General features: G+C 50.6%; 1 protein-coding gene across 3 annotated transcripts; it reads right to left on the bottom strand.

Moving 5' to 3' along the window:
- Positions 1–93: 93 nt before the first annotated feature.
- Positions 94–21,869, bottom strand: LOC146299645 (single-stranded DNA-binding protein 3). 3 transcript variants are annotated; one of them, XM_084675255.1, is made up of 18 exons: positions 21,554–21,869; positions 17,614–17,686; positions 16,852–16,913; positions 15,579–15,663; positions 10,446–10,535; positions 8,261–8,344; positions 6,940–6,999; positions 6,746–6,812; positions 6,337–6,401; positions 6,179–6,240; positions 5,888–5,933; positions 5,756–5,791; positions 5,594–5,648; positions 5,258–5,328; positions 5,063–5,141; positions 4,869–4,897; positions 4,582–4,683; positions 94–3,410 (listed from the first exon to the last, which is right to left on the bottom strand). In XM_084675255.1, exons 1-18 carry the CDS (start codon positions 21,607–21,609, stop codon positions 3,240–3,242), a joined length of 1,293 nt encoding a protein of 430 aa, XP_084531381.1. In that variant the 5' UTR covers positions 21,610–21,869; the 3' UTR covers positions 94–3,239. The 3 variants fall into 3 exon arrangements, with proteins under 3 accessions (XP_084531381.1, XP_084531379.1, XP_084531380.1); XM_084675253.1 differs by lacking the exon at positions 94–3,410 and adding an exon at positions 3,500–3,655 and having other exon boundaries at positions 21,554–21,866; XM_084675254.1 differs by lacking the exons at positions 94–3,410; positions 8,261–8,344 and adding an exon at positions 3,500–3,655 and having other exon boundaries at positions 21,554–21,868.
- Between the last annotated feature and the right edge of the window lie 4,673 nt (positions 21,870–26,542).

The raw sequence follows: 26,542 nt of genomic DNA, 5'->3' as shown, positions 1-26,542 counted from the left end.
CAAATGACAAAAGGTTAGCCTTAAAATGTAACACTGCATTTATACTTATGGAGGGAAGCAGCGTTTAGGGCACTAAAAGAAACATGTCGTGGCTAAAAGGAGTGAAGTCATTTTTATTTGTTTTTAATATGTATCTACAACAAGGGGGACACAGGCAAAAACGACTGACGACTTCATGGGAAAAATAAAATAAAAAATATGGAGAAAAAAAAGAATTACATTTATTATCGATGCATTTTTTCCCCACCTTTTTTCAATAAGCAACATTTTCTGTCTAAAGAAACTTTACAATATAAAGGAACATACAAAGAGGAACCTCTTATTTTACTACACAAGACATTTAGGATCTGAAACTACCCTAACATGAGATACAAAGCACCCCCCAGGACAGCCTGCCTCATATTCAATACTGCTTTGTCGTCAGAGGAAAAACGAGGAACAGAACAGAAAGAATCTTTCCTCACCCCGCCCTTCCCCCTCCCCTCAACCCTCTCTCTGGCCATCCCCCTGAATGTTACAGTATTATACATCAGCACGATAGAAATACAGAAATGATCAACGGTGTGACAGATTTACTTACAGAACAGGAAGAGAGAGAGAGAGAGATAGAGAGAAAGAAAGAGAGAGCGCCAAAGCGGAAGGACTGTATTCTATACAACAGCATGTCAAAGTACAGGACGGGAGAACCAGAGCTCCGCCCTTCTCTATCAATAAGAACAGCCAATGTTACACTTCTTGTTTTGTTTGTTTTTTGACTTTTTTTTTTCTTCCTTTAAACTTTTTTTTTCTTTTCTTTTTTTTTATACCCCCGCTTTAAATAGATAAAAATCCTTCATAGTAAAGACTGCATCGGGGGTGGTCCCTGGTGGGCATGTGTACACGTGTGGCCTGCCTTACAGTTCTGGTGATCCAATGGACAAGAGGAGCAGTTGGAAGGCAGCCGCAGCACGACCGCTAACCACCAAAGGGGCTGATTGTTAACCCCACACCCCCTCACGGCTTCTTCTTCCAGAACAGGAGGAGTCGTTCTCCCTCACTCTGGACCTCCGACAACGGGAGATCGAGGACGAAGAAAGGAAAAAACACCCTCGTCTTCGTAAAAGGAACCCGCTTCGTCTGCAGTGACTTTCAGTGTGGGACAGGGAGTGAGCTGAAGGTATTTCAGATAGCATCCTCATCAAACCTATGAAAACATGTGTGGCCTCCTGTACTCTAGTGCCGTGAGGCCCAGGGTACCTGAGCAGCTGTGAACAACAGGTTTCCTCACCATTCCTGTTGTCATGACCGAGTTCAACAGCAATGCAGTGAAGACACCGTGAGTCTCTATGAACAGTAACGCAGTTGCCTGAATCATTACATCTCTGATCAAGTTAGTTTGTTGTGATTGAAATATCAAAACATGTCAATGATATCAAAATGCATTTTACAGTATTTACAAAAATAAAATAAAAATACAAATCAAATTCAACCCAAAACATATGGAGAAGTTATAAAATCAGAGAGCAAGAGAGAGAGAGAGAGAGTGTGTGGTTGTGTAGACTGGGGCTAATTGGGAGAGATGGATAAGGACGGAGATGGGGTTTTCAGGATCAGGAAGGAAGGTCTTTGCAGTCACCATAGTGATCAGCGCCACAAGAGAGAAAGTCTCCCCCCCCCCCTCTCAGGGGTGACAAGTCTTGGCGCCTGACAGAAAGAAGAGGGAGCATGGCCCCCTTGGTTAAACCAAACAGCCATTCCCCCCCCCCCCCCAACATGTCCACCTGGTGATTCTGGACTCAGTCCACCAGCGTGCAGCTTGCTCAGCAGGTGAGGTGTCCACCTCAAGTGTCAAGAGTACGTCCACGTCAAACCGGAAACAACCCGGGTGCTAGTCTTCGGCAGAGCTGGGAAACACTTCACACTCCCTACTAAACCTCCCCTACCCCCCCCCTCAGGTCGCCAAGGACGGGTGGCGATTCAAAGAAAAGACACAGGAGGAGAAAATAGATGAGGGAGGAAATGAGAACACAGCCGGTGAGAACAGGCTGTGACAGAGCTGTACGGGACCCTGATGATTCTGAAGTCTGGTTCCTACTACACGCCAACAGCGGCTGAGCCTGTGTACAGCGACCTGGATCTGCGTGCTGCTCCGAGGTCAACCAGATGTCTTTGGGGGTTTCCAGGTCGTGTACTTCTCACCCATGGCGCGTACCTGTTGCGTGTATTCAAACGAGACTTGAGGAGGTACTTCAGAGTATGTATAAGTACACATTTGTATTTTGCTACACACCCTGGAGTCGGTGAACAGTGATGCCAGACAGTAAAAGGACAAGAACTCATGAGGAAAACTAAATTCGATAAAAAGAAAAAAAAAGAAAAAGAATAAAACAAAAACAAATAAATAGAACGTTAGCATGTTGACTGCGTCGGAGCAAAAAGTCCAGGAGACTTTTTCTCTCATTCAGATGATCAAACAAGCCCATGAATTAAAAAAAACACCACAAACTCTAAAATCAGGTCAAACACATGAGGACACCAGGATGGCCATCTAAGTCAACAGTACCATGATAGGGCTAAAGGGGTCACTATGTCCATAGGCAGGATATACGCAGTCCTATGAAATACGTACTCTATGTGATCTGATGTGTCCAATCTTTAGATGTTCGATGTGCGGCTAATCAAATAGAGACTGGGCAGTGCTCTATAGTGACTACAGAGGTCAGAACAGAAGCAGTGCTGTGCATTCTGCATGTGAATACATATAGTGTTGGTATGTGTGTGTGTGTGTGTATCTGTGTGTGCGCTTATCCTAGCAACACGATGGTAATGTGCCCTTTAACAAAACAACTCTAATTAAAACTTAATTTTAAAGCGATCTTGATCATCATACCAATACTCATAGCACAATAATAAAAATAGCAATGATACAATACATACAGAGATAAAAGGAAGAATGTTCCATAAATCAATTAATCACGAGACCTCTGTTTTAAATGTACACACAGAGAGAGGACCCGTGGGGCAAGATAGGTTGTTTCCCCTGTCCCAGCACCGGATCCTTTAGGAATAAAATAAAAACAATGAAACCATAAACGAAAAAGCAAAACGAAATCCATCATGGTTGAGAAGCTTCCAGGTAGCTGCTGCCAATCTCCCACCACCACCCCCACTATCAAGTCCTGGGGGGGAAGGGGGGGGAGGGGGTGAAAGGGGGACTTATCGCGTGTCTCCTCCCGTCTCACTCCCTCTTCCTCGTCATCTTATTGTCCAGATCCTGACAGGAAGCCAGGGAGGCAGGAGGTGTTGTCAGAGAGGAGGTTCTTCCTATGGCTCTGTAACTGTTTCCTGTTTACGGCGGTGGCCATCTTGTACGTCCCGGGACGCCCTGCCTTTACTAGAGTCCCAGCATGCTCGAGGGGTGTCCCAGAAGGCTGTGCAGAGGAGCCAGTTCCAAAGGTGGTGGTGGTGGGGGTCCAAAAGGTGAGAGCGGGGGAGTGGGGGGTAAGGGGGAGGGGGCAGAATGAGTCCAATCCCAGGTGAAGCAGAGGGAGAGGGAAAATCAGGTGGAAGGGGTTCAAAAATAAAAGGAAAATTAAACCAAAAAAAGAAAATAGAAAAATAGAAGGAAAAAAAAAAAGAAAAAAAATCACACACTCATCGTCATGTTGGGTGAATACTGAAAAGAGAGAAAAGGGAAAAGAGGGGAAGGGGGGGGGCAAAGATGAGTGGATATGCCAGTGACATCATACACAACAGCTTCGTTCCAAACCCTGGCCATGCTGAGCTGCCCCGCTCCAAGTCAAAACTTCTCCCTCACCCCGAAGCCTCCCCAAACTTGCTTGTGGACAGCTGCTGTCCAGCAGGTCTTCTTCACTCAATAACTGGCTCGTTGATATTCTTTACCTGGCTAGTTACAACTGGTTACAGGAGGGGCAGCGCTTCAGGACCAGGGATGGAGAAGCCTGCTTCCAGCATACCTGACCCAGGTAACCTCCACTTGGCTAAACATGCTGTTAGGGCTGGGTTAGAGGTAAAGCCTGCAGCCCTCCAGAGCTTGGGATAAAGCCTGCTGTTATACTGTACTCAATGCCAGCCCTCCTCTTCCCTGAAGGATGTTTTCTGCCTGTGCAGCAACGCGAGTAGTAGAAACCTGAGACTAATGCAACACAACCCTAGTCGTCTGCGCGTGTCTCATAGAATCAAGCTCAGGGAATATATGAAATCCGAAAGAGATTCTCTCCGCACACAACCACTGATGAGTGGAAGGAAGTGGTTTTGTAGACACCCCCATCAGAGGTCAAGGAGATGAGGGAAGATGTTAGGAACACTACTGGGATGTGACCAGACTGCAGGAAGGGAAACAAAGAGACATTGGCCCAATTCCAACTCCAAATTTAGCCTCTCAACCACAGACAGTTCAGGACACCAACTGAGATCTCAATCAATACCGTAGGGGTAAGTAGGAGGCATCATCACAATGTTATGAGACTGGGTTTTGGAATGGAGCCAGAAGCTCTTCTTTCACTCTGCGTCTGTACACAGGCCAGAGGTTAGGGGGCAGGTTGTCGAGGGTGAGAGCTAGCGTTGGCGACCTCTACTTACACTTTCACTTTGGAATGGGTTCAGGAAGTTACCGCCCATCTCGCCGTCGTCTCGTGGCGTGCCGGGCGGGTTGTTCATTCCCGCCATGTTGTTGGGAGAGTTCTGGAGGGAGCGACGGGGAGGGACAGAGACAGATGGAGGGAAGAGAGGGATCATTAAGTGATTCAAGTCTAACGGATCAATAACAGGCTCCACAAAAAGTCAGTCAGTTGAAATCCTTTTCAGTTTGAACAGGGATTGGGGTCAAGTTTGATCAACACGAACAGGGGATGACATTTGGTATTCACCTTTGGCAACCCGTCCATATCCCCAGAACCTAGGAGTGGGGGTGAGAGGGAGAGTGGGGGAGAGAGACAGAGAGAGAGAGATCAAAAAAAAAAAAAAAAGATGTTAAGAGAGATAAAGTGCCTTAAGTGGGATTTAAACGAATGGCCATTCTTTCTCCAATAACGTGTGTCAGAGGTCGCGAGACTCCACCCACCTAGTGACCCATTCATGTGGTGTGGCTCCATGGCTCCCATGGCTCCCATTGGTCCATCCGGCCCTGGGCCCATAGGGAACTAGGAGTGGTAACAAGTCACAACACCCTCGGTTACAAACACTTTGCGGTCTCGGGGTGATGATGTCATGAACAGGAATGCTGATGTCATATGGTTTGGCGTTTAACGAGACTCACGTTGGGCCGGTTGCCACCGGGTCCGATGGGGTTCATCATAGTATATATGTTTTCACTGGAGTTAGTCGAGTCTGGAGGGGAGGGAGGGGTGCTGTTAAAAACCAAATACAGCCCATAGCACCTGGCCAGCAGATTGTGTTCATTGGCTACATACTAGAACTACAATGTGGTTGCAAAGAGGTTTCATTGAATGAATGACTAGTAATAATACTCATGGATACTAATACTCATGCAGTCATTCTAAGAGACAAAGAACAGGTGATTCATGCTTTGATAGTCAATGGGGGAACTATAAATGCCTTTGTTAATGTATGAGGACATAGATAAGTGACGCACCACCTGGGCTGGGCATGATGGGAGTTCCTGGTGGACCTCCTCCGCCAGGAGGACCCTGGGAAATGGAGGCACACAAAAGGTCAGGCAACATTTAAGGACACCAACATTTCCGAGTAGCATGTGTGGTTTTGGTTAACCGACGAGTTAGAGATGACTCCTTACCACATAATTGCCGGGAGAGGAGGAAGAGTATGCTATCTAAAGGGGGGAGATGGAGAGACAAAAAGGGGGATTAGCAAAGGTGGATCACGGTGGAACTACCGCTGAGGAACCGACCAGAACAAGGGGACTTACTGAGTTAGCATTGGGTCCTGGCCACGGCCCTCTTCCTCCAGGTCCCCTGAGAGAGAGAAGCATAGGGATGGAGGGTTAACACGAGACAGAGACAGAGAGAGAAATAGAGAGAGAGACACAGACAAAGAGGAGGGAAAAAACTAAGCAAGAAGACAGAGACGGAGGAAAAGGAGAAGAAACGGAGACCAGAACAATTCAAACAGGTGACATAGCACATAGTGTGTGAGGGCCAGCCTACTGCTTCCACACAGAGCAGCATGGCCAGCAGACAGAGAGTGGGGTCAGACTTACATGTTCATTCCTGGCATGGGACCCCCCATGGAGTTGGGAGGGGGCCGCATGCCTCCATAGTTCTGCAGATAGAGAAAGACAGTGAGGAAATACTTTTTTCTGGTAATTTCTCTGTGTGTGTGTGTGTGGGCTGGTATGAGCGTGTGCGTGTCACCAACCTGTGGTCCCATGGCCATTCCTCTGGGGGGGTTCATCCTCATAGGGCCGCCCATGTTGGGATGTCCTGACATGAGGGAGATTAGAACACGCATTGATGCTACCACACACACACACACACACACACGCACGGTCTTATCATCTGCATATGGCCAGTCTCAAACTAAAGTCAGGATTTAGGGCGAGAGACAGACAACAGTTTAATGTAATCCCATTATCTGAACTCCCTGTTTTCATTTGCAGTCTGTACTAGAACCCCTACACCCCCCCCCCCCCCTCTCCTCATCCACCCCCTATCAACCTAAATGAATCTCCCTGTGTCCGAGGCCTTGGCTCAGCCCCAGTCCCCTGATCTGTCCCAGGTGTTCCCCCCCCCCCCCCCCCCAACCCTCTCTGCATCCCATGCCTCACCTTGGGGTCTGGTGGGATCCAGACTGTTTGGCAGGAGAGGCTGGGAGCCAGGGATGCCCCCCGGAGGCTGCGAGACAGAACGAGACACAGGGAGGGAGAGGCTGTGAGTGAAAGGGAGCTCCAGAGGTTGAAACGCGGGAATCGTGAGGACTACGTTGTAGATGTGAAGCACATCGGGCTTCGCCCGTCTGTACCTGATTTGGCATTCGGAGTGAGGGGCGGGGTCCACCTGGATACCGTGGCGACATGAAAGGCTGCACGAGAGACAGAGAGACACAGAAATATAGGGTGAGGGGACAAGTAAAGAGTCTTCATTAATGCCTTAATTCCATTTGAGAGTTAGGAATCTAAATCATTATATTGAATTCTCACAAAGCACAAACGGTGAACACCCGTGGATGGCGATGAGCGTGAATGAGAAATGAAGGACGAGATAAGGGGGGGGAACCTCTACTCTACCCTCCTGTAAACGTTCTGTCCGATCCTAACACACACACACACACACACACACACACACTTAGTTGTTCCGCCCACATGGGCAGACGGCGTGCGTATGCGACTGGCCGGCCTGCTCTCACTGTGGTGTAAGAACACTCTACCTGCGGCCTGATGCCTGCCACCAGGAGGCGTGTCCAGCTGCGCTTGCGTTCCAAACCGTCCGGTGGCATTCGTTTCCTCTCTGTCCATCTCCCTCTCTCGCCATCACACACGCACACGCGCGCCCGACGGGTAACCCGAGATCGCGATAATGTCGAGGCAGCCTCTCCCGACTAATAGGTGGAGGGTTTCCTTCCGCTGTGTGTTGAGCCGGTGTGTGCGTGCGCGCGTGCGGATTTCACGGCTTTAACAGAGAAAGGTGTGCCTTGCGTCGTCTTCCTACCGTCTACAGAGCTGCTCACTATCCAAACTCTTTTCTCTCTGCAGTGCAATGTGGCCTGCTCTAGTAGTGTATGCTTTGTGAGAATGTGTGTGCGTGTGTGTGTGTGTGTGTGTGTATCGCATTTGTTCATCCACAGTCCCTTGTTTTATTGATGAAGCGTTGGTGGGGTAGACAGCGGGGGAGGCAGAGTGTTTGTGTTACTGTTTGTGTGTGCGTGTTGTGAGTGTGTGTAGGAGTGGCAGATTGGAGGCCGAAGCTTCAACCCCCCTGAAGCTGCTCCCGGGGAGAGGGGGGGGAGGGAGTGAATTATTTATCCCACACAGGGAGAGCCGTGTCTGGGCCGGTGAGTTAGAGCACATCCTGCTCCCTCTGGTTAGACGAGCAACATCTGAAGGAGCAGGTCTGGAGACAGGGATATATCAAAGGGGGAGGGTGCTCGTCATCAGGGCTGGGAGTCAAAGACTTGCCCGGGGATTACGGCGCGTGTTGGTGAGTGTGTGCATGGGTGTGAGAGACAGGGAGACGGAGGGAGACAGAGAGGGGGGGGGAGCTGGAGAGTGAGTGAGTTAGTGGGACAGATGAGAAGGAGGATGAGACAAGGTGTGTGTGTGTGTGTGTGTGTGTGGGTGTCTTACCTGGCCGTGGGGTCCCATCATGGGGTTGCTGGGGTTGTGAGGGGGGGGCTGTGCGTGAGGGGACTGCTGAGAGCCAGGAGGTCCCTTTAGGAGAGAAGAGTGACATCAGAGAGAGAGGGGCCAATGGGGGTGGGGGTTACACCTGGAGGAAGCAGCCAATTGAAACATAGGAAGGGGGGAGGGACAAGAGGAACTAGCCAATGAGGCCAGAGGAAGAAGGAGACGATGCTTGATGAGGCAGTCGACCCCGACTGACCGACTGACCGGTCGATTGGTTTGAGGGGAGTGATGGGTCAGGGTTCGCCTGCAGCTTCCCTCCAGAGCACAAACATGCTAAACATATGTGACCTAACCAGGACAAAGTGGGGGCCACAGGTGGAGGGACCATGGATTTGTTTGGTCCAATGTAGCGATAGGGGGTGGGGGGGGGTTGAGAGAAAAACTTTGAGAAAAACTCTGGGGCTCAAAAAGACATGTGGTTCTAAATGGTACCACATGGGGGCAGTGTTGGCAAACACTGCATCAGTCCATGTTAGCCAGCAGAGGGGCGGGACACAGCGGTGCCCTGTCTCTGCACAGAGAAGTGCATGTGCGTGTGGTGAGTCTAGTCTAAGCACTTGAGGCCGGACGCTTTTTTTGGTGTAGCGCGCGCACGCGTGCCCGTGTGTGTGTGTTTACATGTCAGATTGGGAACGTCACTGCTTCTTGGTGACTCTTGCTACAGACATGGTGTAGAGCACGGAGTCGAGTGTGTTGGGCTGCGTTTGTCGTCTCAGACCCAGGTCCCTTTCTCATCCGCACACGTCCCTCTCTCTGACGCCTCACTGCTGCCAGGGCTCAGTCAATGGTGCATGTTCACCCTCACCTCTCCCGCCCCCCCCCGCTGTCATGGTAGAAACACGCTGAAGGATAAGACGGGCCATGAGGAGGAAACCGCAAAACGTGGAGCTGAACAATAACAATATACGTGGAAACTGTAGAGAACGTAGAGCAATAAACAAACATGTACACACACACACACACCTCCACCCAATCTCTCTCCCCCACCAGTGATATAAATAGCACTTCCGTGTGTCTCCCTTCACCATTTCTTTCTTGCTTTGCCTCTCTCCCTCCCTCCCTCCCTCCCTCTCTCTCTCCCTCTCTCTCTCTCTCTCTCTCTCCCTCCCTCCCTCTCTCTCTCCCCTCATCCCCTCTCTGCTCTCTCGCCCCTCTCCTACAGTCACACTCACTCGCTTCCTATGTCGCTCTCCCATAGCTCACTATCTCTGTCACACTCCATACTCCCTCCCTCCCTCCCTCCCTCCAACTCTCTCTCTCTAACCAAGCAAACAATGCAGTGCTAGCCACAGAAACAAACACACGCAGGCCACAATCACGGCCACACTGATCCCTCTCTTTGCCCCACCTCCTCCTCCTCGTCCTCCCTCCCTCCCTCGCTCGCTCTCGCTCTCTCTCCCACTCCTCCATGTTCCACCTTATCATCTCTCCTGCCAAATGCCAGAGCTGTCCATCACAGAACTGCGCCTCACGCCGTCTGGCTCACCGCGGGCGCGCGTGTGTGTGTGTGCGCGCGTGTGTGGGTGTGCCGACGTCTCTCTCCATTGCAGACTAACTCTTCAGACAATGACCTCCCACACTGAAGCCTTGCCTCTCGCTCACACGACCCGGGCAGAGGAGGGGAGGATGCAGGTGGTTGGGAAAAGGTGGATGAACACATGAGAGGGGGTGAGGGAGGGAGAGCGAGCGAGCGGGGGGGGGGGATGACGGACGGCGTGAGAGAGCCCGGCGAGAAACGGCCCTCGCCCGGAGAGAAGGTAGAGAGGGAGGGAGGGTGCCAGGTAAAAGGAGGAAGCGAGGGGACTGCAGACGAAATGTGCAGGGGCAGCCGTCACTCATCCGGAAGGAGCGGAGGGGTGAGGAAGGGGGCGAGACGGGTAAGGGAGTCGTGAGAAAGAGGACGAACCTTCCAGACGGAGAAAAGAAACCTGCAGCTGCCTCGCTCTCTGGTGAGAGAGAGAAAGAGAGAGACAGAGACAGAGACAGAGAGGGAGAGAGAGACAGACAGAGAGAGACAGAGAGAGAGAGAGAGAGAGACAGACAGAGAGAGAAAGAGAGAGAGAGGGAGAGAGAGACAGAGAGAAAGAGAGGGGGGGGTAGGTCTGAGGGAGGTGGTTGTCCTTACCTGGAAGAACCCGGGGGGCATGGGGCCACCAGGCATGCCGTCGTTGGGAGGCATGTTGCCCATCACTGGGCTGGGCGCCGCAGCGGCACTCTGAAAGCACACACAAAACACAAGGAGACGTTTGACTTTGGTTCGATGCTGTCAAATATTTGAGGTCCACTGGATTTATGTCACCCACTAACCGGAAGTGCAAATATTCCATCGACCATGGAGTGTACACAGGTGGCTGTTGGCAAATGAATGCACCTACAAGAGCCCATCTCTGTATCCCAAGTATCTTGGGGAGACACTGCTCAATGTGTCTTCTACAAGTCTCTCCTATCTAATCTGAGGGGTTGGAAGGGGCGGCCCAAAGGGGCTGAGTCGAAAAGGAGCGGAGAGTACACAGATAAAAAAAACAAACATACTCTCAGAGAAAACAGTAGCCTTACAAATCAAAACAGGCACACACACAGAGAGACAAAGAGAGAGCGACATAAAGAGAGAGAGAGCGCAAGATAAAGGTGGAGGTAGTGAGAGACCTACAGGCTACGAGGCCGGAATGAGGGGGTGTAGGACCCAGGGGAAAACAAAGGTCGACCTCCTCAAGCACGCGCGCACACACCCACACACCCACACCTAAAAACATACGTACACAGTTAACACACACATCCCTCCCCCCTGACTATACGATCCCTGCCCTTCCCCCCTTTTCTCTAAAAAACACGCGCGCACACCTCCCCCAGTCTTTATGCAAATTCTTCTAGTGAACATGAGCAGGCCACTGAGTCCCTAGGGAAGAAGCAGGGTCGGCTGCCTCTCTCTCTCTCTCTCTCTCTCGCCCTCCCTCCTCCTGTCTCTCCATACTCGCGTTCGCCGCCGCCCCCTCCCCTCCCCACACACACTGCTCCTTAACCCCTCTTACTGGTCTCCTCTCTCCATCCCTCAGTTCCATCTCTCTCGTCTCTGAATCCCTTTTCCTTCCCCCCACACACAGACACACAAACACCTTCCCGGTCCCCCCCCCCCCACCACCCTCATACTTTCTGCTCCTCACCCTCTCCTCCTCCTCCTCCTCCTCTTCCTCCTCCCCCCCCCCCTATCCCTCTCTCTCCCCCCAGTAGGGTGTCAGCAGCTTGCAGAAGCTGTTGCTATGGAGACAGGTCCTATCTGCACTCTGTCCCCCTGGCATCCCCCGCTCCAGGAGAGAGAGAGAGAGAGAGAGGAGGCGAGAGAGAGGGCGAGAGAGAGAGCGAGTGCGAGAGGGAGGAGGAGAGAGGGAGGGAAAGGGAGAGCGAGAAGGATAGCAAGCGAGAGAGAAACTCAGCCTAGATCATACCCAAGAGTGAGACAGAGAACAGGAAAAGAGCTGAAGGGATAAGAGAGCGTGCGCGTGAGTGTGTGTTAGGATCTGTACTGAGTAAGAGACAGACAGAGACAGAGTGTTAAAGAACTTGAGAGAAAGAGATGGAGGAGAGGACGGAAACAGAAGAGACAATAAGATGCCACCACAGGGAATGACGTGTACAACAGGCTAAATCTGGTTCTGTCATAATATTAAAAGGGAAAATGTACATCCAACCATTGAAAAAAGCACATTTGCCAGTGTGCTGATTGAACCATTTGGAATGTTAGTTTGTCTTCAAGAACCGCAGCAAAAGACAAGGAGGAGAATATGGAGATGAACCCAGAGCAGGAGGAATCGAGCCCAGAACAGGAAAATCCTCCAGCACGCTTCGCATGGTCCTCAAACCCACCTGATCTCCTCGGCTACGTACGTGTGTGTGCACACGAGCGTGTGTCTGTCTGTGTGTGTGTGTTAAGGAGGGGGTGGGGGATCTAGGGCTAGCTCCGTAACACTCCAGAGTTGTGGAATGAAGAGCGCCCCTCGTCGCAGTTGAGGAACACGGCAGACTGGGATGAGCGTTCCCCAACTACCTGGCAGCTCCATTAGAATCCACAGCCATTCATAATTTAGCAGAAAAACAACCGGTGAACATGTTGATTGGCCGGTGCCACGCAAAGGCCGGGCCTAAATGGCATTGATCGCCTGCTCTCTCGCTCGCTCTCTCTGGTTCTGACACACCTCGGCAATCTCTTTGCTCCCTCCCTCCTCCCCCAGCGCGACGCCCAAGCTGATCAATGGTGCTCAACACATTATTGACCTCCGCCTGGTACCCTTCACAGGGAAAAAAGACAGGAGCATAAACACTGGACGGAGGAGAGAAAGAGACAGAGTGAGACAGAGTGAGACAGAGAGAAACAGAGAGAGACAGAGAGGGACAGAGAGGGACAGAGAGAGTCAGAGAGAGTCAGAGAGAGACAGAGAGGGACAGAGAGAGACAGAGAGAGACAGAGAGAGACAGAGAGAGACAGAGAGAGACAGAGAGAGACAGAGAGTCAGAGAGAGTCAGAGAGGGACAGAGAGGGACAGAGAGAGTCAGAGAGAGACAGAGAGAGACAGAGAGAGACAGAGAGAGACAGAGAGAGAGACAGAGACAGAGAGAGACAGAGAGGGACAGAGAGGGACAGAGAGAGACAGAGAGAGTCAGAGAGAGTCAGAGAGAGTCAGAGAGGGACAGAGAGGGACAGAGAGGGACAGAGAGGGACAGAGAGGGACAGAGAGAGTCAGAGAGGGACAGAGAGAGTCAGAGAGGGACAGAGAGGGACAGAGAGGGACAGAGAGGGACAGAGAGGGACAGAGAGAGTCAGAGAGAGTCAGAGAGAGTCAGAGAAAGACAGAGAGAGACAGAGATGCAGGGAAGAGAGGAGGACAGGAGTCTTTGCGATTTTGTGTGTGTGTGTTGTAGTGTGTGTGTTGGGTTGGACAGCGTCCTCTTTTCCATTGTGTTTCTCAGTGATGTGTACCTCCTCTCTGTCTCCTTGACCTGCAGACGGAGGAGGCAGAACAAGAGGAGAGAGGGAGGGAGAGAGACTATGGAAACAGAAGGAGACTAGGATGGTGGAGGGGAAATTCTCTGATCCTTGAGAAGTCCCCAACAACATGGTTTGGGTCCAGAGCAACAGGACGCAACTGCCTCTCTTGTCGTCATGTTTGAGGCACATCCACACACAGCTGGTACTTGAGACTAGCTCTCCCCTCTAGAACGGCAGCCAAGACAAGACCAATGAACCAGACAGACACACACACACACACACACACACACTCTGCCAGTCGAGGACATGACCAACACGCTGCAGACAGAACGCATACTTCAACCAATAGTCTACAGAGGAAAGAAAGGACAAACGAGGGAGGACAAGAACAGGCAAAGAAAGAGAGAGAAATCACTTGTTAGTACAGGGTATACCCCACATGTGACCATCCTGGGCCATCGTGCCATCCACACTCCTCCCTCCACACTGCTCCCTCCCTCCACACTGCTCCCTCCCTCCACTCTGCTCCCTCCCTCCCTTCACTCTGCTCCCTCCCTCCCTCCACTCTGCTCCCTCCCTCCCTTCACTCTGCTCCCTCCCTCCCTCCACTCTGCTCTGCTCCCTCCCTCCCTCCACTCTGCTCCCTCCCTCCCTCCACACTGCTCCCTCCCTCCCTCCCTCCACACTGCTCCCTCCCTCCCTCCACTCTGCTCCCTCCCTCCCTCCCTCCACTCTGCTCCCTCCCTCCACACTGCTCCCTCCCTCCACACTGCTCCCTCCCTCCCTCCCTCCACACTGCTCCCTCCCTCCACACTGCTCCCTCCCTCCACACTGCTCCCTCCCTCCACACTGCTCCCTCCCTCCCTCCACTCTGCTCCCTCCCTCCCTCCACTCTGCTCTCTCCCTCCCTCCACTCTGCTCCCTCCCTCCCTCCACACTGCTCCCTCCCTCCCTCCACACTGCTCCCTCCCTCCCTCCACACTGCTCCCTCCCTCCCTCCACACTGCTCCCTCCCTCCCTCCACTCTGCTCCCTCCCTCCACACTGCTCCCTCCCTCCCTCCACACTGCTCCCTCCCTCCCTCCACACTGCTCCCTCCCTCCCTCCACACTGCTCCCTCCCTCCCTCCACACTGCTCCCTCCCTCCACTCTGCTCCCTCCACACTGCTCCCTCCCTCCACTCTGCTCCCTCCCTCCCTCCACTCTGCTCCCTCCCTCCACACTGCTCCCTCCCTCCACACTCCTTACCAGAAAGCACCGTGGGTAAAGAACCACATTGGCCCATCAATCTTCTCCAGGGGGCATAGGTGGGAGAAGACAGGGAGGAGAGAGGAGACATGGGACGGGGAAAATACAAAGTTGAGGGAATTGGGGAGGAGGAGGTGGTGAACAGAGGAGGGGAAAGCGAGTGATGCATGGTAAAGAATGGAAGTAAAAGAAGTGAGAGAAAAGGCTAAAAGATCAGGCCGACTAAAAGACTAATCAACCTTGTAAGAGACCGAACGCAGCCACAAAGTCCGTGAAAGACGGGTTAGCCCTTTCATCAAATCAGGTTCTTTTTATTGGCAGACGCCAGTAGGATCTAGAGTGCTACACAGAACGGGACAGTCGGCCCAACCCCCTACCCCCCCCCCCCCTCCCTTATCGCTGCTTCCACCCTTCACACCATCCCAGTACCATGAGGGGGTAGCAAGGAAACATCATAACACACACACACACACACACACACACACACACACACACACACACACACACACACACACACACACACACACACACACACACACACACACACACACACCTAGTGCTCTGGCACAGAGGGTGTGAAAGGCCCTCTCTCTGGGCTGACTGCCAGAACTGGTATCCCCAAAATCCACGCACGCACAAACACACACACACACGCAACGTCGTCGCCCCCCCCCACCCCCCCCCCCCCCACCCCCCCCCCCCCACCCCCCCGCTTCCCCTCCCACTCAAAATCCCTGGCTTAGCCCCGGCCCAGTGCCGGGATTAGCGGATTAGAACTCTATTCCATTATCTCTCCACACTACACACAACGCACACACAGTCTTAGGCCAGGAGTCCAAAAAGTGCTACACATGGACAGACTCACACAAACACAGTTGCAGACATGGACACACAAAATCCCAAAACAACACAACACACAGACAGACACACATCCTTGTGTGAATAGAATACTGATTGGAAGCCAAGAAAACACTGTCCCACCCATCCCCACCATCCAGATGCACCATTGGCTGCGAGGCCTGTTACTTACATAATCATGGAAGGCCTTGGCCTCGCTGGAGTGCTCGCAGGTTTCCCTTCGGTCCGGGGCAGCACAATACAAATCCCAGAATACACTGCAAGAGAAGAGAGGTAGCCACAATGTTGGATATCGTACAGCACAGCAACAGCGTCTGCCACTTGAACGTCATTCGCGCACACACACACTCCTGCTCCGCCAGGATTGTGGCCTGGTCAGCCACAATCCCCAACTAGACTCTCGCGCACCCTTCAGAGTCAGAGACGGCACAGAAGCAATGTTTGGACACAATCTATGACTTCATGTAATTGACTTATTGGCGGGGGGGGGGGGGGGGGGGGCACGGTAAGGCAGACACATGGCGAGTGCTAACAGACAAGTGCGTCAACTTAACACACGCACATGCACCAAAAAGACAGAACTTACTAATTGCCTCGGCGGGCAGTGGTACCTGTCTGAGAGGCCGTAATTGAATCAGCGAAAGGTCTTTGTGTATTGATTTAATGAAAGTGCTATAAAGCCCTGTGAAATAAGGCCACAGCTAACGAGAGGCCTAATCGGCTATCAGAGGCATTTTAAAAGGCCCCGACAAACGCTGATACACACACACACACACACACACACACACACACAGCTGATCCTTGTGATCGATAGCTGGGGCTGAGGCATCATAACCACGATGGTCAAAGCCAAAACGCGAGGGTCAGACCCGGTTAAGTGAAGTGGGGGTGCTGAGCGGGGAGCCCAGTGATTAGCGAGGCAGCAGGCCCTGCAGGCTCCATCTCCATACTGTCTAAAGCAGCAGGGGAGGGGGGCGGGAGGGGGGCGGTAGGAGCACAAAGGAACCTGGAATGCAACGGGTTAATCTGCGAGGAGTCTCGCGCACGAACAAAGGGGAAAGGGGGGGGAGGACAAAGGGTGACGAAAGGGTGAGGGATGGGGGGATGGGGGAGAGGCCTTTCCCTAACCATCTGGATCTATTGTTTCAGGGGAGGGGATGATGGGGGGGAGGAGAGGGGCTGGGGGCTGGAGAAGGGGGGGAAGGGGGGGTGGAGAAGAGGGAGGGGGGTCGTGCCCTCGGAGCGAGGCTAGTCGACCCCGAAGTCTTGGTCACACAGTAGCGGGTATGGGAGGGATGCTGTACCCAGTGGAACACAGGGCTCTGTGCCTGCAGTCAGACTGTTCTGACTGAAGCCCTGGTCAGAACGAGGCCACAGACGACCCAACATTCTACATAGGCCCACATGGAAACGACACAACATGACAACAAGAATTATTTACTTACCACCACCATGAGTGTAGGAATCCAGGGGGCTCCCCTAATGTAATGTTCTTCTCCCATCGAATCTAAGATTGGGAAAAAATTTAAATTAAAAAGCTGATTTTTGATCAATATTTTTTTTTACTTAATATCCTGCAAGCACCCAAAATCAAATACTTTAAATCTGCGGTTGTTCTGCCTTTTAATTGGAGGGCTTGCTTTTCCCCCACATCTCAATACCTAACGGAGGGGGAGAGGACGAGGAGAGCAAAGAGCTAAAGTGTTGGAGAGGAGAGTTCCAGTGCCCGCCGAAAGAGAGAGGATTATGTCTGCGGGTCCGGAGGTTAAGAACACATAATCAGTCCCTCTCTCTACTGTCCAGGCCCTCTGAGGCACAGATACACATCTCGTGGACCTCTGCTAGCCATCTCCCTCCTCTCTCCCCTCTCCCTCCTCCTCCTCCCCCTCCTCCTCCTCCTCTCCCCTCCTCCTCCTCCTCCTCTCCCCTCCTCCTCCCCCTCTTCCTCCCCCTCCTCCTCTCCCCTCCTCCTCCTCTCCCCTCCCCCTCCTCCTCCTCCTCCTCTCCCCTCCTCCTCCTCTCCCCTCCTCCTCCCCCTCCTCCTCCTCTCCCCTCCTCCTCCCCCTCCTCCTCCTCCTCCTCTCCCCTCCTCCTCCCCCTCCTCCTCCTCTCCCCTCCTCCTCCCCCTCCTCCTCCTCTCCCCTCCTCCTCCCCCTCCTCCTCTGTCCCATGTTTTGTTTTGCTCCTCCCCGGGGAAAGTGACTCACCTCGGACAGGAAGGTCTGTGCAGACTTCTGCGCTCCCACGTGGAGCAGGTACTCGTAGACGTACAGCGCTAACCTGGAGACGGAGCACAAGACCACAAGGCATCAGCCGCAGCTCGCTCCCATCGCGTCATGTGACCGTCTGATCGGCTGACCTGCAGTCATGACGAAGGACTTGCGCTAAACTGTAGGGACACACACTGGTAGCGATTCTCGTGGTGGACATATCGTCGTGTAAATAACATGCATCATGCTGTCAACAGGTCAGACCTCGTCCCTTGACGGGCACTGTCTGATAGCCGCTGATGGTCTATGAACTGAGCGATAGTGCATAAAAGACTGTCCTCGGAAAAGCCCCGGCACTTCACATTGGGGACGCTGGTTCTGTGCCACCCTGTCATCATCAATTAGACTGATCAATGGAACAAGTGGCTGGGACAACCCTGCTAGGTGGTTCACTTCATGCGTACACACACACACACAAACTCATACATCGGCTACTGCATGTCACTAGATGAGAGGTGAATGACGGGACAAGAATAAAAAAAGAGTTTGAAGCACTTTGATGAGGATTTGGTTCAAGACACACACACACACAACTAACATCCTCACCAGTGCAGTGGAAACTCTGCCCAGCTGCAGACTGCACTGTGTGGAGTGTGACAGGGCAGTGTGTCGTCCCACCAAGGAGTGAAAGAAATAGTTGAGGGGTGTTCCCCCTTATCCAGCAGTCCATCACTGATAAGAGCTGATACATCCACACGCCCCTTCAGCACACGCACACACACACAAAACACTTTTGACCAGAAAAACACAAGACGTGACCCAACCTAGCTACATTTCAGAGACAGGCAGCCCAGAGCGTGTCTCTCTCACACACAGAGACACAAAGACAGACCAGAACAAAACGACCAGCCTACTTAATAGGAAGCTACAACTGTGGCCAGCGGAACCGGCTGGAGGAGAAGAAACCTCCCAAAACGACCACAGCTCAAGAAGGCAGGAAGAACTGCTGCTCCGCTCCACTCCACTCCTCGCCAGCCCGTCGGTCAGTCAGGGACACGCGCCGACTCCTGCTTGACCACTCTATCCAGGGCAATTGGACCACTTTACAGGGCGCCCAGCAATTTGGAGGTCACGGAGCTCCCTCTAGCCTCTGGTGGTAGCACAGGCCAGTCTCTCCATAGGTATGCGAGAGGACACACAAACGGGGCTTTGCGTCGACACCTTCCATGCCAGGCACCACACAAGGGCCTTCTGGACGGCTGCAGTGACTGAATGTCCAGACTGAGGAGTTAGGAATGGAGTGGGGGCTGCAGATCAGGTCGTGTCTGAGGTTTGCAGGATCAAACTGCAGATTCGACCACCCTACCCCCAACCCCTCTTCCCCCACAAGGACACTGATGAAATTTTTATCTTTATGTGCGTGTGTGTGTGTGTGTTTGTGTGTGTGTGTTTGTGTGTGTGGGTGTGCGTGTTGTGAGGGGGCTGCGTGCACCTGGCCTGCTGCATTATTAAAACTCTCAGGCTCATAGAGAAGAGGAAGGAGGAGAAGGTGGGGGGAGGAGAGGGAAAAGGAGGACGGACAGGATAGTCAACTACCACTGCGTGTCCAACAGAGTGTAACCTGGCCAGGGTTACACCCGCTTGTTCCCATGTTACTGGGGAAGACTGGAACATGCATACGAACAGACAACTAGCCTAAACTTGTCTCTGTACCCTGTTCTCTTCCAGTCTGACAGGACAACATATAAAAAGGCTAGATAGACCCAGTCTCTCTCTCTCTCTCTCTCTCTCTCTCTCTCTCTCTCTCTGAAGACACACTGTAACTCTCTTCAAATAACTCACACGGACACCCTTTCTCCTGCAGTCTTAACGTAACCACCACTTACGCTACACATGGCAATGGGACAGCGATGGCACGCTTGCAATGGGACAGGACACACACACACACACACACCCAGCGTCTGCAATGACACAGCGCGCGCACACACACACACACACGCCTCAGACCTGCGGGCTGCCGTCGGACCCCACAGGGTGAGGTGAGATGAGAGGAATCTCCCTGATGTACAGCACCAGCACACCTGACAGCCCGCCCGAGGCAGCCGACAAAACCCCTCTTTAAACATGGATGAGTCGGCCCACCGACACACACACACACACACACACACACCCTGTGCTAGAAGCTGCACCGAGCTGAGAGCGACTGCTTCAGTCTGACTCAATAATTCAACACTAAAGCAATGGATGGTGACCAAGAGAAGAGGAGGGTATGGTGAACAGGAGTAAAGAGGAGGAGAAGAGGTGGGAAGGACATGAGGAGATAAGACAAGCGAGCAGAGAAAACGAAGACATGGGGTTAGGGACAGGGGAGATAAAGGGAGGAGGAGGGAGGACAAGATGAACGGAGAGATATGGAAGGAAAGTGGAGGAAAAAGAAGAGTCAGTGATGAGGGCTCGAACAGCTAAGTCTTTTCAGTTTGAACTAGTGAGCCGTAGTTGAAAGGTTCAGGAGTTGGTGCCTCAGTAGTAAGCCTATCAGATGTTTAGATCGGCAACTTCAGTCAAAATGTTGAGACAGAGCACCTCTCTGTTTCGTTCAGGGTCCATCACTCCCTCTTACATGTTCTTCATTTGTCTACCTTAGACCATGTTCACCAAGCATTGCCTACACATTCATATGAACACTGACTACCTTCCGTTTGTTTTTCATTCAAAACCGACGAGGACCAATGGACCCCTATTTCAATGAAAGTTATACTTCGAATCGTCTCTTCTAACACTGGCCCCGAATCAGTTCGATAAATTAAAGCGCTTTTGCATTGCCAGTGTATGTGGCGACTAATCATAACGTGTGTTTCTAACAAAATGTGAGCAAAGTGACCAAAACTTTTACTCGAAATACTTCGTAAAATGTTTAACAGAAAGTGGTTTAGGCGAGAAGAAACAACTATCCTAGTTATGATTTGCAGTTTGACAACAAAAGAAGTAAAGTGCGGCGACAATCACTCAGATACTTGAACAACAGGCATCGGTCGCTGTTCGGTAGACAAAGGGATAGGTGGGCTGCCGCTGTACAGCTACCACTGCCTACGTGTGTTTCAAAGCAAAACGACCAAAACATGACCGTTGGGAAAACTAAACAGCTCAGTCTAAACGTGCTGCTTATAAATCTGTGTTATAACTTATAGTCCGACACAGGAACGAACAGTACCAAAAACTATGGACCAAAGTTCCCAGGCGTCTCGCGGGCTATCTAGCTGGCTGGCTAGCATTGCTGGCGCTCGCTTACGACTAAAGACACAATGTAACGAAACATTTTCCATTAATTAGTTTTTTGGAAAGTCATTACAGGTATTTGATACTTTGTAACAACGCCAAAAGTTTGGTATCATATCTGAAGCACCTGCGACTGCTGGGCATATTGGTCACACGTTTTCAGCTACATGGCCAAGGCATAAGCCTATGCTCATGCATTGTTCCTAACAATCGGATAGGTATGATGAGGGATTCTGATCCCCACCAAAGCATATCAAGTGGAGCCCATTGTGCAAAGGTACCTTGCAACACAGACTTTGCAACAATTTATTATTTCGACTAAAAAACTAAAAACTATCTACATTCGTAGTTCATGGTAGTTTAAGCTTGTAGTAAAAGGAACTACTAGGTAAAACTAGCCATGTAGCTTGGGGTGGTCGTCCCTAGCAACTGTTCGCTATTGCAGGATGCTACAGAATCTGAGGTCAACTTTACAAAACAACCATCAAACATTGATAAGAACACATATAATAACATAACACTTTTGACATTGTGGCAAAAAGCAAGTGTTGATGTAGCCTACCCAGTCAGCTAGCTCCATAGCTAGCTAGCTAACTCATTGAGATTTGGCAAACTGGCTAACCTGGTCTTTAGTGTTGTGACAGTGCAATATTTTACTTACTTCTCCCTTGCTTGGCTATCGGAAGGGACCACTGCTCCTTTCCCCTTGGCGTACATACTGCAGGCTGTTTCGTTACTTTTGTTTATCCCACAGTCCGACACCTGTCAAAGAAAGCTACAAGGAAAACCTACTATCTCCATAGCTACCCAGTTAGTGTTCTTTGCTCCGGTTTCCTTTTTTCTACATCCCCAACATTGCCCACAAATCAGGCAGGGTTTCAGCCGAGGGGGAACTTGAAACGGTCCACTGGTGGATCTTTTTTTTTTTCAATCGCTGTTCCTGGATTCTGCTCACGCCCCCCCTGTTGTGAAATGGTGGGGGCTTCTTAAAGGCGCAGTAGTCCTGTATTAGTTGACGGTGAATGACGGAGTACAGAATAAGGCCTAGCCACATGTGAACATCTATGCAGTAAGACTACACTGGCATTCTTACAGCCACTAATAGTGGTTAAACGCTCTAAGACAAGTAATATCATATAAATAGGATTGACTTCATAAATAGCATTCTACGAGATGTGATTCCACCAGGTAGCCAAAAGACTGCAAGTAACGTTTTAACATTGGTTCCGGTATGTGTTTTTTTTGTCAGGAATGACTGCTAGTTACTTTCTCCACAGTCTAAGTGAGTTTTCAGACATAATCAAATGGCCACAAACAGTATAACATAAGATTGTTTGACATTAAGCAATCATATATTTTATCTAAATCCAAGGATGATTTCTAGTGCAGTACAGTTTCTAGTATTGTAAGTAGTCTGTTTCGGTGTAGTGTAATCTCACAAGCTTGTTTTTTTATGATATTGAACTGAGTTGGGTGTAGTTGTATTACAGTGTAACCTCGTGACTGTCATTGCTACATGACTGTAACAGTGTAGTCTGTGTGTGTGTGTGTGTCATGTTCCTTTAAGAGTATGGTGTGTGTGTGTGTGCAGGGACAGTGGCAGGGAGTTTGTGTGTGTGCGCGCGCGTGTATGTGTGTGTGAGGCAAAGGCAGCGTGTTGTGTTTTCATGCTGCTCGGCTGTGGGAAGGGCACAGCTGACTGTGAGTGTGTGTGTGTTTGTGTGTTTTCACGTGTGCCGTCACAGTTGACTTTAAATATGGCTACATTATACACTGACTTTAGGATGTCGAGATATTGAAGGACGAGAGAAGAAGGAAGGGGACAGGAAACCAAGGAACCACACACCGAGGAGGGGGGTGTATGTGTGGGGGGGTACTTACCAGACATAGAAAAAAAGAGATTGCACAGGGCTAGGTCTGTCTGCCTCCTCCTTTCGCCTCTGCAGTGTAGGTCTCACCTACAATATCCACTGACACACACACACAGATAGAAAGAGAGGGGTGGATAGAAAAGCGAGAGATGGAGTAAGAAAGAGAGAGAGAGGTATCTATTAAGCTCTGAACCACAGTCTCTATCATTGTCTCATCATAGCAGCAGTATTGATCCCTGAACCCCAAGACCTCGGAGGCACACCGCTTAGTCCTCTGCAGAGAACTATCACACATACACACGCATCGACGAGCCTCTGACTGGGTTTGTGTGCGCGTACGTGTGTGGGATTTTCTGCCTTATCAAACGCAGATAAGGCAGTTGGACCTGTTGGACCTAACAATATAAATAAGGAACAGTACAGCTGGTAGCCTGCATATACATGTCTAGTGTCTATGAACTCAATCCCACTCATCCTCCCCCTCCATCCTTCCTCTCAATATCCACGTCTTTCTCCAACTAGCCTCCCTTTCTCCTCCTTGCCTCTTTCCTCTCTCTCTCTCTCTCTCTCTCTCTCTCTCTCTCTCTCTCTCTCTCTCTCTCTCTCTCTCTCTCTCTCTCTCTCTCTCTCTCTCTCTCTCTCTCACACACACACACTCTCTATATCATGAGTAATTTTGTCCGCTGTGCTACAGAGCCTCTTAGGACAGACACGCATCACAGAGATGATAGATGCTGCTCACTAAGTCTCCACCATCTAGTTAGACTAAAGGCCCTTCTCTTGCATACAGATATCACCTACAGGGGCTGGAGGGGGAGGGACATGCACTGCCCAATCATCATCCAAGTTTGCTCATCTGGGTTTTTTTTGAAGTGTGTGTACAGTGTATGTTAAGGTGGGGGGTATGATTACGTCTGAAATTCAGGGGAGGAGTTAGGTTAATTAGAAGTGAAAAGGAAGTGGGTGTGTCTCTCTTCTCTGATGGACTGATTTGCATATCCAAGCTATAATTACCTAAACAAACAACATGATCGAGCCCCTATCCTACAAGAGTGCACACACACGCGCACACAAATATACACATAAACAACATCTCAAAACAGGTTTTATTCAAACATTCCAAACATGTATTTTTCATCACTCATGATCACTCGTGCCCCAAGCATACCATTTACATTTTTATTGCTAATTGAATGGAATCATCTGTAATGCCAATCAGTGTATTTGTTGGGTTTCTGTATCAGTATTCACAGCAGTTCGTGTGGAAACCTGTCCCAATACCCAAGATCTATCCATGTTTCTCTCCTTACTTCCCTTTCATATGGCAATCCCCCTACAATATATGGGTCACCCCTGGGGAGAGCAGGCATACTGTCCAATGGTATTCACCAATCCACTTAAAGATTTCATAGGCCGTTCTTATTGTATGACTGTTACATCACTACAGTCGTGTTGAAACAGTCACCCTCATGGACATTGCATGTTGTTAAGCACACGCAGCATGCTATATACTCCATCTCTATTCATGGAGGGACTTTCATTGAGACCTATATCCACCTCAGATCCTGTTATGCAGCCCCCACGGTCATCTCTCCCATCTCTGTCCTTTTCTGCTCCTTCTCAGACGACTTCCCATCTCAACAGGAATGTAATCTTTCGAGCCATCGCACTCCTTGTTTTCCCGCGCCCCTATTTTCTCTGCTCGACGACCACAGACTGCCTCTGTATGCTGATGCCTCGCTCTGCCTCTGTGCCGTTCTCTCTCTCCCCCTCCTCACCTCCCCTCAGCTTCCTCTTCTTCCCCTCTCTCTCTGCCTCTTCGCTCTACCCACCTCTCCTTCTGTGTCTGCCTCGCCCTACACTGAACATACTGTGTTGTGTGCATGTGCGATTCTCTGCTCCGTGGAGAAACGGAAGGAGATCAGACTCCTCAGTATGGCTGAGACCACCACTATGTTTACAAAGTTTTACGTCTTTGTAAATCCTTGATGCTGTGCCAACAAATAGGTGTGCCTTTTTCTGAGATGTACAGGGAGCAGATTGTATTAGAGAAAAGTAAATCTCACGGCAGAAAGAGACAGAAATGGGGGGGGGGGGGGGGGGGCCCTGGTGCAATGGAGACGGAAGCTTAGGGTGGAAGAGAAAAAGGCGTCCCAGTATTCTGAAAGATTAAATGTGAGAGAGAAAGCTGGGGGAGAGTGTGTGGGGCATGATATGGAGAGGGCAGGGTAGAGGGGCAGAGAACGAGAGAGAGAGACAGCGAGAGAGAGAGAGACAGCGAGAGACAATGTGTGCATGTGTGTGTGCGCTGTGTGTGTTTGTGTGAGCGTGTGTGTATGTGTGTATGTGTAAAGAGGTCAGGCTAAGCTTATGAAACATTCTCTGACCTAACCTGGCCTATTTCTGACAGAACAGAATTCTGGACCTCACATCAAACCCACAAGCCCTGGAGTCAGAAGGGAGGTGGCTTTTCTGACAAAAACACACACCAACACCCCAAGCATTGCACAAGCAGACATGTACACAACCCTAAGCATTAACAGTAAATCTGTAGTTGATCTATAAGTGTTATATTTTCAGTGAAAGCTTTGCTGAAGTCAAGTAAACAGACATTCTTTGAGAGTCATTGATTCAGTTTGTGCTAGTTTGTGACTGTCTTAACTGAGTGTTTCTTCACAAGGGGATATATCAGAAAGCCAATCTAATCTATGTAACATACCGTACCTAAAGTTCTAATATTGATTCTATATCAGTAAGTAAAACACAAAGTTCGTACATACCGTGCATGGATAATTGTAAACTTTATACAAAGTCTTGCATATACATTTAACCTGTGAGCCAGGCTGAGGAACACGTTGCCTGGGTGTCAAATTGAATCCAGATTGTGTGTTCACTCAAAAAAACAAACTGTGTGATGTGTCTCCACAGACAGCATGCAGATGTTGTTCCCTTGTACCCTGGAACCTTTTTTTGATTTCCCATCAATGTCATCGCCGGTCACCACACTTAAGAGTGTTCTCACTTCTGATTCTAGAACCCAGCAGTGGTATTTTGCTGTTGCAGAACTTGAGGCATTCTAGGATGTAAAGTTCTCTCACAGAAGAAGAGGGTTCCATAACGGAATAAGCAACCAAAGAATCATTTAAAGAGTAATTAACAACTGAAGATAGGTAGCACCTATTTTAGTTTGTCAATTCATGTCCATCCATCTCATTACTTGATGCATGTAAACAGGCAGGACTGGAGCTCCACTGGAGGACCACGCACAGGAACACAGTGCTGTGTGAGGGCCACAAACAACACCACTGCTGCTACACTGCTCTGGCCTGGATGCAATAGTTTGTCAGGGGATTCTGATGTGTGTGTGTTGTTAAGAGTCTTGCCCCTCAGCCAGAACTACAGGGCCTCTTTCCCCCTTTATTGGGCCCCCTCAACCTTTTTCTCTCTCTCTCTCTCTCTCTCTCTCTCTCTCTCTCTCTCTCTCTCTCTCTCTCTCTCTCTCTCTCTCTCTCTCTCTCTCTCTCTCTCTCTCTCAAACACACGCACACACACGCTCCTTCTTGATCTCTCTTCACCCTCTTTCTTTTTGCTCTTTCCCTCTTTCTCCTTCCTTCACTCTCAGCTTTCTTCCGCCCTCTCAGCACACCACTCTCCCTGCCCCTCTCCCTTTCCCTCGGCCTTCTCCTCTCCTCCCTCCTTCCTTCTGCTTCCTTCACCAGATCTTCCCCCTTGCTCCCTCTACCCCCTTCTTCTCCCTTTCGTTGTCTACCTTCCCCCAC

Source organism: Hypomesus nipponensis, chromosome 3, assembly GCF_054491055.1.
Source record: "Hypomesus nipponensis isolate SF chromosome 3, ASM5449105v1, whole genome shotgun sequence".
NCBI classification, from domain to species: Eukaryota; Metazoa; Chordata; class Actinopteri; order Osmeriformes; family Osmeridae; genus Hypomesus; species Hypomesus nipponensis.
Note: the sequence above shows the minus strand (reverse complement) of the source record. Positions and strands in the feature narration are given on the sequence as shown.